The sequence below is a fragment of the Fukomys damarensis genome, unplaced genomic scaffold (genome assembly GCF_012274545.1).
Source record: "Fukomys damarensis isolate Sample0158 unplaced genomic scaffold, DMR_v1.0_HiC HiC_scaffold_15, whole genome shotgun sequence".
In the NCBI taxonomy this organism is placed as follows: domain Eukaryota; kingdom Metazoa; phylum Chordata; class Mammalia; order Rodentia; family Bathyergidae; genus Fukomys; species Fukomys damarensis.
This window is the reverse complement of record NW_022900927.1, coordinates 45,460,571-45,473,604: the sequence shown is the minus strand read 5'-3', so window position 1 is coordinate 45,473,604 and position 13,034 is coordinate 45,460,571. Positions and strand designations below refer to the sequence as shown.

The 13,034-nt window shown below is 32.3% G+C and overlaps 1 protein-coding gene across 1 annotated transcript in view; it reads right to left on the bottom strand.

Moving 5' to 3' along the window:
• Nucleotides 1–735: 735 nt before the first annotated feature.
• Nucleotides 736–13,034, bottom strand: part of Mettl25 (methyltransferase like 25) — a 101,898-nt gene continuing 89,599 nt past the window's right edge. Inside the window, exons 10-12 of the mRNA XM_010610139.3 lie at nt 3,038–3,112; nt 2,435–2,506; nt 736–892 (exon numbers count right to left, since the gene is read on the bottom strand). Of these exons, the coding sequence (XP_010608441.1) occupies nt 800–892; nt 2,435–2,506; nt 3,038–3,112 (240 nt within the window). The 3' untranslated portion in view covers nt 736–799. The remainder of the gene's footprint in view (nt 893–2,434; nt 2,507–3,037; nt 3,113–13,034) is intronic.

Genomic DNA, 13,034 nt, shown 5'->3' with positions numbered 1-13,034 from the left:
GAATCAATAGACTGAAGAGAAAGCTTAAAGAATGGTAAAATAATGTTTTGCTAGCTACACCTCAGGTAGAGGACTAATATCTACATGACATAGAGAACACAAAAATATTATAGTCTCCCAGAAAGTAAATTACCCAATCAAAAATGAGCAATTGAAATAAATGAAAAAGTACAACTGGCCAAACATTTTAAAATGTTGAACATCAGTAGCCATTAGAGAAACGCAAAGTAATCAACATTGAGATTTCATCTTACTCCTGGCCAAATGGCTGTCATGAACAAATCAAATGACTACAAACGGAGGCAAGGCTGGGTGGGGGTGGCGGGGGAGAACACTGTAGAAGTACATCCAATATGGAAATCAATACAATGATTCCTCAAAATACTAGAAAGTATATTTAACTCAAGCTATTCCCCTTCTAAGTAATTTCCTGGACAAGATAAAGATTTCACATTACAGGGATGTATACAGACCCATGTTCATAGCAGTATAATTTATAATAGCTAAACGTTGAAAGGGTCCTATATGTTTATTAACAGATGAGAAGATAGAGAATTGTGATATTAATACACAATGGATTACTTCTCTGCTATAAAAAGGATAAAGTTCCTATTTTATTAATGTATGCTTTGACAATATAAAAATAAATTATGACCTGTTGTTGGCCCTTGTTTTGTTGTTTATTTAAAATATATAGCAATTATTTAAAAATATTTACATAGGACATAAATGTTTAAAAAAGCAATTGTAGCAACAAGTCACATAAATAGGTATAACTATTAATCTGCTTTAATTGAAATCACTGCTGCTTCTTCAGAGCAATAACAGCGTAACATCTGGGAGATTTCACAGGATCAAATAACTTCACAAGTGCAGACCATGCAATATCTTCCTGCAAATTGATAAGCAGTTCAGAAATACAAACATTTATTGAACGACAACAAAAAAAGGACAGATGAATCATTATATAACCATCACAGGAAAAGCTACATAAAAAACCACTATATAAAATAATTCTATTGTTTCTTGAATAAAACTAACATTTACAATGTTACCTTCTAGAAATTACGCTGAGAAATCAAACAAACACACAGAGATTGAATTATAGGGTATTCTTTGCTGTGATTATGAAAAAATAGACATGGCCAATATCAAATGGGTATTAATTAATCTTATGATACAACATTATTATATTCACTTTGTGCTGTACAAAAATGAGATGAGAAAATCCTATATAACCTATATTACATATGAAACTGCATTTATAAAAATTCCAATCTTAAAGTATAAACTGTATACATGTATACATGCAAAAATCCATATATATATAACATCATTAGGAAATATATCAGATATTTAACAGCGCTAAAAGATGGGATTATAGTTACTTTTAAGAATTTTTAATAATTAAAAAAATTAAAATTTGTATGCATTTTAGATTTCTAGCAAAAATATATATTTAACATATTAAAATTAATAATTCTATGCGTCCTATTATACCATGAGGACCTATAATGTATGCATACTGTTTTGCCTAATGGTTGTACTTAGGTGAATGGAAATTTTTTTTAAGAAGGAAAATGTGTCTCCATAAAATAACTGCTGATTTTGTCACTAGCAACTTGGGAATCAAACTTTTCCAGTGATTTGGACTTAGTTGGCCATTTAGGAAAGCATATCATCATTTACATACTTTAAAAATTTGCCTTTCTGCATAATAACAAATTAGAACAAAGTCGTATTTATTAAACTCAATCTGTTCCAAGAGGTCAGTTGATAAGTAAAAAGTAAAGTTTCCTACATGGTAAAATTGTTAAGAAAGGGTTAACAGTAGAAAATTACGCTGAGTCTTCAAATGGGTTTAAGTAGTTCACAATGTTTCGATGCAGCCTAGTACAATCTGAAAAATATATTTTCCTTAAAGATAACTCAAAAGATGGTATTCTGTCATTTAACATACATAAAACAAATAATATTGTGAAACAGCAGAAATAATCTTCACCAATTAGAAAGAAGTTTCTATACTGCAAACTATGTATGTCCAAAGCTCCAAAAATGTATTAAAGGTAAAATCTTACAAAATGAGATATGTATGCAACGCTTTTTATATCTGGCCTTTATTAATTTTGGCTATACAATATGTCATACATGTTGGCTTGTGTTCACTGTCTGTTTAATAATGACCATACAATGAAAAGAACATACATTTTATTATATATATAGCAGTTTTCCTAAAGAGATCTGTTATACGTCAACAATGAGATGGAATAAATATTCAAATATTTAAATATTAAAAGATTAAATATATGAAAATATAGTGAGAAATATTATCTTACCAGTTTTATGTGAAATAATTTACCCTAGATATGACTGTACTAACATTACTATACTTAATAAACATATTTACTATTCATTTAAAAATCACACAATTTACCTGCTCTTTCAGGTAGCAAAGTCGATCCAGAAGAATCAATGTCTCTATACAAGGAGCCAAAACGACTTTTAACTAAAAGAATAAGATAAGATAGTAGTCCTTAAATAAAATACCTTATTTTCTGAACACTTATGCTTAAGAAAATGTATCTACATAAGTTTCCATATGACAAATCTTCAGAAAATGAATACTGCAGAGATCAAAAGTTTTCCTTTAATAAAATAAGAAAATAATATCCTTTCAGTGACTTTGAGGTAGAATCCAATAAGCAATCATATGTGATAAAAAGCTTTTAAAAGGGTAGTAAGAATGAAATCCATTAAAAGGAATGCTTGTGAAGTAACTGCATTGATACCAATATGTGTTCAAAGGACTAAAACTTCTTTCTGTGTATTTATAATAAATTTTAAGAGAAATCTACCATGTGTTCTTTTTATTACATTACCGACACCTAATTTAGTTCTGAAATAGGAAAGGATCCAAAACAGTTTTTCTATAGAAAGAGAAAAACAACATGGATTGGTTCACCCCCAATAAAATTTAGGGAATGGTACTCAAGTCTAGCAGCATATCCAATTTAATATGTTTAAGTCTAAGATTTACCATATTAAAAGCTTCCAGCTCATTCATTCTAGGCTTATACTTCTCATAGTAGTCCATTATAGTTTTTTCAGGCAGCTTCAAAATAAAAATAAAAACAATAAATTTATCAACAGTCAAAAATAGTTAAAATTTTTCTTTATCATACATATCCTAATGCAAAATAAATATAATATCAATTTAAAACCTTAGGTGTTTAAAGAGCTCTCAGAATATTCATGTAGCAAGTCAACATAGCGAAATTCTTTCAGTTAAATTTTCCAAAGGCATATAGAACATAGTTTAGTATATTATAAATAAAATCACCATATCTCCTTAATATTGTATAATTTCAATACCTAGTAATGAAATATTTACTCTTATTACTATGCTTGTGGAAGAATTAAAGAAAGCATTTTTTGAATTAAACTAAAATCAGAAACTTATCTAAAAACCGTATCTTAGAGATACTCAAAGGCAACAGGAACAAAATAATGGCATATATTCACATTTAAAATAATTTTCTCTATCATCCACTTAACAAATATACCAATGAACATTACTTTGTTTTTTTTCTCTAAAAGATATATCCATAGTATGCTGAACTCTCCTCTCCTACTACGGAGGACCATTTCTAGATTATGTACAAGTTCCTGCACCCACCAGCTGAACTTTAAGATTACTGAATCAACTGTTTCTAAGCTTTTAGTGCCAGTTCTATTATTGTAACAATATAAATAAAAACTGCACAATGAAATACAAATGCAAAAGGATAATTTGTTTCTATAAGTTGAATGCCTTTGTGAGGGGCTTAAGGAAAGACACTAAAAGAAACTGCGACCAAATTACTTGTTAAAACAAATAAAAACATGTATAGTCAAAATATGAAAATATTAGTCATATTTCCTTGCAAATGTCTAAATAAATTAATTTTTTTCAAAGCCCCTATTCTTTTGTTGTTGTTGTATTGCACTAAACATCTTTTGAATTTAAAAAAGTATAAAAGGGTAAGGGTGAAAAGGCTGTCTTATCCAGTTTCATGTAGAACCTCTCAGAAAAGATCTCTTATCCCACACAGAGTTCATGCAGATGACTCCTCCCTCATCCTTTAACCATCTTTGAATTAAACGAGCACATCCTAGACCAAGCATGTGCAGTACAATTCCAACCTGCACTTCAAGGCAGCAAGAATTCTCATCTCACAAAACTGTGTGTCTGAATGCGGTTTTTACTTCTCCTCCACCCCTAGATGTGCTGTTGAAGGACAAGTTGGAACTCACAATCTCTGTTTATCATCCTACTTCCTACAACATGGTCTTTCAAGGTAATTCCATGGAGTCTGTCCTTTGTGCCACACTAGGAAGAACCGTCAAGGCCATCAGTTGCCTTCGTTCCAAACCAGGGACTGAAGATTGTAGTCCTCAGTAGACGGCCCTTGGACAACTGCTTTCTATCAGCTTTGTCTGAGATGGAACTCCTCTGGGATTTCCTCTTGGCCTCTTTCTGTATTCCTCTTTCATATTCACTGTACTGGACTTTATAATGCACACAGTTTGAAATTTAAAATGTCATTTGGATTTATCAAAGAGTTTGTGTTCCTGCTTCACGTTTGTTACTCTCGAGTGACTGAGGAAAGAAAATGTGAGAACACAATCTTTATTCTCCTAACTTGAAAATAAGACTGTACTTTAAAAAACCAAAGCTGGACATGACAGATTATGCACTACAGAAATGTGTAATGAAAAAAAAATCAGGGTAGATATTCAAACAGTGATACCACATGCAAGCCTTTGTGCAAAAAGCAAAGCAAAACAAAACAGAATGGATTGTTCTTAGAGCAAAAACTTGCCAAATAAACTGTATTTATGTTTTTAGGAGAGAAATTCAATACTTATGATTCCATGCTTTAATCAAGTTTTTCAATTAGACAGTAAAAAACTCTAATCAGTTATAAGAAAAACTTAACTGAAGACATCATCTCATTTAATTCTAACACCAGTATTTTAAGATTCTGGAATGAGCTAGTATGAGTTGTGTAGCGGGCCATCACTTAGTGAGGTACGGGTTAGAGTCATGGAGATACCCATTCCTGAAGAGAACTGGAGTGGAGATGTCAATGAGCATTTCGTCTACACTCCCTTTCTTGTAATTTGTTGACAGTTATTTTATTATAATATAGGCTATGAGTTTTAAAAAAAAGTATGTATTTTTACTCTCCGCGTTTCATACACTTGACCAACTTCATCCTGTCTGCCAGAATTTGCAGAGTCAATGCTCTGAATATAAATATTTTTATTCTATTCTTCATTAAGACTCATCATTTCTTGAATTTTACTTGACTTTCTTTTAAACTTCAATCCCTCAATCTGCTTTAGAAGTACATTTATTTAGTCTGTTTGAAAGCATGACTTTTCTCTTTATCCTTATTAGACTTGTTTACCTGAAGACTGATAGTTTGGAAAAGTGTCAAACAAGCATTCTTCTTGCGCACAATATCTGGGCATAAGTTACATTAAGTATGACAAAAAGAAGCATGGGCTGTAGAATTAGAAAGCTTAGACTGGAATTCTTCTTCCCTGATTTACTAGATTTAGTCAATAACATACACTCATGTCCAGATTCTCACCTAAAAATGAGAATAATATCATTTATTTAATAAGGTCATCATTAATATTTAATGAGATAGTATAAAGTAATCTTTTAGCACAGTACGTGGCGAAAGGTTCAATAAGCATTAGTTTTTCCTCATACTATTTTTTGAAATATAAACTTGTTTTGGTTCAGTTTTATATTTAAAGAAATTCTGAAAACAGTATAGATAATTTCTATTACTCTATACCCATGTCTCCATCTCGCAATATGGAATTTTTGTCATAATTAATGAACCACTTTGTTTTAAAATTTTTTGTTGTTACTATTATTACTGTGCAGTGCTAGAGATTGAACCCAGAACACTGTGCATGCTGGGCAATCACTCTACCACTGAGCCAAATCCCCAGACAAATATATTATTATTATTAACTGAAGTCCACACTATTCACGTTTCCTTAATTTTTTGCCTAATTATCTTTTTTTTTCAGTTCTAAAATCCCATTCATAGTACCATATTACACCTAGCCCTTTTAGTTTTGAGTTTCATAGATTTGCCTTGTATGTGATGACTTTTGACAGTTTTGAGGATTAGATATTTAAAGAAAGCTCCTCCATTACCATTTGTCAGATATTTCTTTCCTCACAAACAGAGCAGGGTTATAATTACTGAGAGGAAGATCACAGGAGTACAGTGCCATGTTCCTTACATTATAGCAAAGGTGCATAATATCTTTATGATTAATCACTGTTGATGTTAACTTTGACTACCCAGCCGAGATAGTGTTTGTCAGTTTTCCTCACTGTAAAGTTTCTCTGATCTCTGCTTCCCATGTAAAGCTCCAATTTAATCAATGGGAAGTTATATTCCATCTCCTTGAGCACGTAATATCTACAAAAAATATTGAGAATTTTTTCCCAGGAAGATTTACCTCTGCATCTGTTTATTTATCATTAATTTTAAAAAACAGAGCTATATAAAGTCCTCCAGATAAGCAGAGGTGGGTCATATTGCAACTTCACGGAGAGTAAGGAGGTTGGATGAGTGCGTAAGAGAGACACATTTGTTTAGAGTTCATCCTCAATTGCACAGGATCAGAATATGACTTAGTAATTTGTCTTAGTTCTCATCACTTGACATTAGCTGTGGACATACCATTGATTAGGACATCACTGACTCAAGAACTAAGGTAGGTGAACATGGAGGCTCATCAGCAGATCCTGCCAAGGCAGCAAATAAAGACAAAGCTAGTGACAAAAGGCTGATGCAGTCCTGATACACTTAGGTTTCCTGAGGAAATTATCCATGCTATTACTCAATTTACTAGTGTCACTATCATCTCTAGGACAACACAGAGCAAAGGTGACTCATGTATATTACTTTTAAAAGCAATGTAATTATGTATGTAGCTATTCCTCCTAAGCTTATGGGTAGTAAGATAGAAGTTTTCTTAAAAAAAGTGTGGGGGGGGAATACATGAAGTTCTTTTGAATTTTTTATTGGATACCTGTTGAATGACTATTTAATGAAGATATTAGAAACTGCTATTTGAATAGTAAAATTTACATATAAAATAGTATTCAGTTCATATCCACTCTAAAATTGAATATTGATATATCATATGATTATTACACAATCATCTGAATTGTCATTTGCAAATTTTGTGTTATGTCAGTAATTCAAATAATCTCATGACGTTTAAATGAATGATTTGTATATTAACAGCAGTATTAATAGATGCTCTTCTTTTCTCGATTAAACAAAAAATAATAAATAAAAAGGTATAATGTTTTTTCCTTTATTTGTTCTTACTCTTTTAATGATAATTAGCTACTTCCTAAGGGTACTAGTTGCCACAGAGACATCTGTGTACCTAATGTTTCTCTGGTTAGCTGACAGAATAAAGATAATTTTCTACATTTAATGTATACAATGACATTCATTGAATACAGATCGTTTTTAAAGACAATGTGGCTTTTCTTATATAGTATTAGACTTACATTATGTGAATCATCTACTGCTTGATGAGAATCTTCTTTTATCTTTTGTGCATTTGGCATTAAGTATCATTAGGCTTAGGCAGGCTTTACATAGCATTTTGGCATTTTTTGATTACAATTTGAAAGAAGTATAATTGTTAACTCTTTTCTTTCAAACTTAACTGCTACAAATCTATACAATTTTAAGCTACAGGAGATTTTTTAATCATGTGCTTATTTTGAAGAAGAATTTGAGGTGGCTTATCACATGAGACATAATGTCAATAATAAAGCCATTACAGAAAGAAAATACACTCTGAAGCGTATGTAACTCAAAGGAGAAGAACACAGCACTAAAGTAATTTAAGGTAAAGTTGCTAGAATCAAGCAGAATTGAGCATAAATCTAATTTTTACTCTCCTAATAGCTAAGGTAAAAAAGAATGTTGTTTGGAGGATATCATTCTATAATGAAAAAGTGAACACAAAATTACGTATAGCAGAACTCGGGTAATATAAACTTCTTGATATTGTCTTAATTGAATGTCCAGAAACATCCCTGTACTACACAGATTAAGAATCCAAATGTTTCCAAACTCTAAAGCCTGTTTTAATGTACCCTTCTCCAATCAATGCTTGGGGAAAAGATCTCAGGACATAATTTAAGTATAGATCTCCCCAAAGGCATATATTTCTACTTTCCTTACCTTACTCTATTGAGTTTTTGTGGCTTATGATAGGGTAGCTGTTAGTTCACATGATGTTGAGAACCAGAAAACAACAAACAACAACAACAACCACTACCCCCTCCCCTAAACAACTTTCTTTTGGTTGGATGCAGTTTGGGCCAATCCACTTGTCTTGAAAGGAACATAGGCTGAGATTTTACTCTTCCTTTGTGCGATTGGCTAAGAGCCTTTGTGAGGAGCAAACAATGTAACCCTACATGGTGCCCCAGTTGATGAAGTGGTGTGGAATAAGAACTGCATCCATGTAGGTGTTTAAAAGAGGTCGAATAAAGCAACTAGATATTCTTTATTAATTGGGGTGGGAGGAAGATGACTGAAAATGATATACAAAGAAGGTTTACTGAAGCAGAAAGCTTAGTCATAAATAAACAACCTATGAATTAGCCAAAATTATGAGTGAAAAATTATTTAGAACAAAGAGTGAAATAGTTTGTAGTTTAGGAGCTGTATCACTATAATGGCGAAGAACTGAAAAACACCTAATGCTGAAAGAAATAATTAATCCAGTTGCTAGGGCTCTTTTGAATCCTGCTTCCAGATAACAAAATACATTCTGATGAGCCTAAGTTATACATCTCCTTCTGGGACACTGTGAAGCTAACAGATTCCAATCTTTTTTTTATAACTATATATATTCCTGGAATAACCTCCCACTAATTACTGACAAAGCCTACTAAGCACATTTTAGTTATTTCAATCAAGTGACTACGTGGCAAATTCCTTCCTTTTAAAAACCTTGATGAAATTAAACTATTTAATAATTCTGATAATGCATCTTTACTGGGATGAACTGTCATAGGTATAAGGGTATAAAAGAGGAATAAAATTCTTTAATGATATGATGATATAGATTTGATTAGAAATAGGAATGAGCAGTTAATCCATAATTAGTATGAATAACAATGTCCTTTTTAAAGGTAGGTAGGTAGAACATATAATGCATCAGCCAAACTGGTAAACTTTGAGAATAAAGTGTTATTCATTATTAGGAAAGTACAACAGATACAAAGCAGGTCTTTCTGGGATAAGCTAGGACATATATGCTCACAGGGCTTAAAAACAACGAGAGTATTAAAGTTTTTCACTTAGCTTTTGACAGGAAACAAAAATAAGAGGAATTTCCTTGTTTCTTACCTAAAAGGTCAGTTTTTGAGGAAGGGGAACTCAGTATATTTAACACCTAACTTCCTATGAAGAATGTGATTTTGCAGATCTTGAACATATAAAAGTGTGGAGTTTAACAAAGGCAAATGAATTCTTTAGGAAGGAAGAAAAGAGATCTGGCTAATACTGAGCTGTCCTTTTCAAACCTTGGGGTGCTGTAAATCACCTGTGGTTTGATAAAATGTAAATTCTAACTCAGTAGGTCTGTGCTAGGGCCTAAATCCCACACATAGTATCTCCTAAAAGTTGCTGAAGCTGCTAGTCCTTGTCCTGCACTCCACGTAGTGAATCCAAACAGCTTAACCAGGTGCACAAGAGGGAATGATATTAGGTTACTAGGGATGAAGAGGGAAAAAGACAAAATTCAAAAGAAATGCAAAAAAATCTGGGTTTGACTCTCAGCCCTATTCTCCAACAATCCAAATGACTTTTCTTATCTCTCCCGACAAGTAGTACAACAGAAGGTATGAAACTGGAGTGGGTTTGTAGAGTTTTTCACTTACTGAGCAAGTCCAAGAAATAATGGGATGTTCATGGGATACTATAGGTAATTCAAGTGTATCTCTTGGAGGATTTCAAGTCATATTCTAAAGTGATAAAAGCTTAAATGAAATAAAAATTTGAGGCCTGGCTGGGGATTTAGCTCAGCGGTTCGGTGGCCTGCCTTGCAAGTGCAAGGACCTGAGTTCAATCCCCGGTACCAAAAAAAAATTCAAGGCCAACGGGTGATTAGGGGTTTAATCAGTAAGAACAGAGACTCTGCAATCTTCCTTCCAAGTATATAGTGAAAGGCTATGAAATAATCACCTTGTAAAGACATCTGCACTCCCATGTTTATTACATTATTCACAGTAACAAAGATATCAAACCAACAGTCCATCAGCTAATGTGTTTGCGTATATCAGTCTTAAAAAATAAAGAAATCTTGTCATTTGCTACCAGGTAGTTGATGTTCTGCCACAATTCATTGCATTTGGAGATATAAAGTTAGGCTTAATTATACTGTGCAATCTAAATATGCATCTTACATAGATTTAGACCGTGGTTGAAAAAAGAATCACTCAAGTGGTTAAAGTTCTTAAAAATGAGATCAAGGAAGAGATCATTTCCAATAGAAAAGTTCCCACAATGTAAGAGTAACATAATGTAGTAACTGCTTATGTCCACTCTCCGTCCTCAGTCTTCCTGGTATAACATGTAAAATACATAGACTTTATAATGGAAATATTAGATGACTGAAAATGGAATCACTAAGATGACATATGCTTAAAGACTGGTTAACTGGGGGCAATTCTGTCAGTGTCTGGAGATATTGTCTTTAAATTTAACTTTGGTTCATTATACACTATGGACATGTAGTGAGTAGAAGAGATGCTGTTAAATGTCCTCCAATCTATAAATAGCAGAGCCCTTCACAACAAAGAAGTATCCAAATGTCAATGGTGCTGAGAAAGTAGGCTGTAAGAGAAATTTTCAACGCTTTCACAAATGACTGCAGAACTTATGCATTAATCTATTAGGCTATGTATGAGTCACTTATGCATCCATCACAGGCAGCTTGGTCTTTTCTGCAATGATGATTTGTATGGGGATTTTGATTTCTTTCACATTTAATATGATTTCCTGTGACTAACAATGTATTCACTGCATTGTAAGAGATTTTTTTAGATAATTCACTTGCACGCATAGCTTGAATATGAGATGTGTTTTAAAAGATTATAAACATATTGATGCATTTACCACATACCCAATTATATATAAATACTTGTTAAAATTATTATACATTTAGTTAAAGATCTTTTAAAAGTATTTTAAAATTTAAATGGTATGACACTTTTTGGTGTTTAGAATTTCAAGTGAAAATCTCTGAAATAAAATTATGCACAAACCTATTTTTATTGTACATATGGGCAAAATTTTCATTTTAGTACTTATATTTCATTATATAGGAGTAAAATGTTAATAACATATAAAACATAAATTTGGTTTCAATAACTTTTCCTACTTCTAATCACTCTGTCCTCGTAAGATATTATTTCAATATCTCTTGCTTAAAATCACAATTAAAAACCCCTTCCTAGATATATGTATCCATCTGCTTTCTTTCTCCAACTTGTCTTTTTTTTACATCTTATCAAGTTTAGTCCTTTCCTTTTCCAATGTCTTCTAGCTTTGGTTTCTTGGCCCCCAATAATCCAACGTTATTCAATTTTTTTTCAAATGCATTTCAAGACTGATTTTTATTAAAAAAAAATCAGCGGGGCACTATTATTGTCCTTATCAAATAAAAATACTTTCATTTATGAGATCTTTCTTTTACACAGTGATACTTGCCTATACTACTCCTTTTTGCTTGATTTTAATTTTATGAGTGGTACTTAAGGGTTTGATCTATGTTTACAGCCTATATTCATGTTCCAGCTTCATCACTTGCCAGCTCTCTGAACCAGGAAAAATTACTTGCCTTTTTCCCAGATTCTAGCTAATCATTTAATTGTGTATAATGAAAGTATCTACCATGAGTGTTTTTTAAAAAGGCTTATTTTTTTAAGAAGAGTTTTCGGTTCACAGCAAAACTGAGCTGAAAGTACAGAGGACTCATATATCCTGCACCTCCATATGCACAATCCGCCCAACTGTCAGCATGTTCCATCAGAGTGGCATTTCTTATACCTGATGATCCTACACTGACACACCATTATCACTGAAGTTTACATTACAAATCCCTTTTGGTAGTATATATTTTATGGGTTTGGATAAATGTATCCTCTATTACAACATCACACAGAGTCATTTCACTGTACTAAAACTCACCCTTCCTCCACATTTTGGTTATCACTGATCTTTCTATTGTCTTTCTGATTTTGATTTTTCCAAAGTCAAATCCTATAATACATAGCCTTCTCATATTGGCTGTTGTCTCTTAGTAATATACATTTCAGTTCCCTCCATACTTTCTCAAGGCTTTAAAGACCACCTCTTATATAATTTTGAATAATATTTCATTGCATTGTTGTAGCACAGTTCATTTATCCATTCACCTACTGAAGGACATCTCAGTTCCTTTCAAGTTTTGGCAATATGTATAAGCTGCAATGCACACTCAAGTGTAGGTAACTGTGTGTACACAGATTTTCAGTTCCTTTGGGTAAATAGCAAAGAAAGTGAATTGTTGGATTATATGAAAGAATATGTTTGGTTTTCTAAGAAATCAACAAAATCCTTAGAGCGGCCATAACCATTTTGCATTCCCACCAGCATGAATGTGATTTCCTGTTGCTTCACATTTTTGCCAGTATTTATCATTCTCAGTGCTCTGGATATTGGAGTATAAATGGCATCTAACTTTTTACTTGCATTTCCCTAATGACATGTGACCAGGAGCATATTTTCATATGTTAATTTGCACTAGTACATCTTCCTTGGTAAAGTATTTATTATGGTCTTTTGAACAATTTAAAATGGTCTCCTTTTTTATTGTTGATTTTAAAGTTCTCTATATACTTTAAATTTAACCCTTTACCAGATATCTTTTACAAA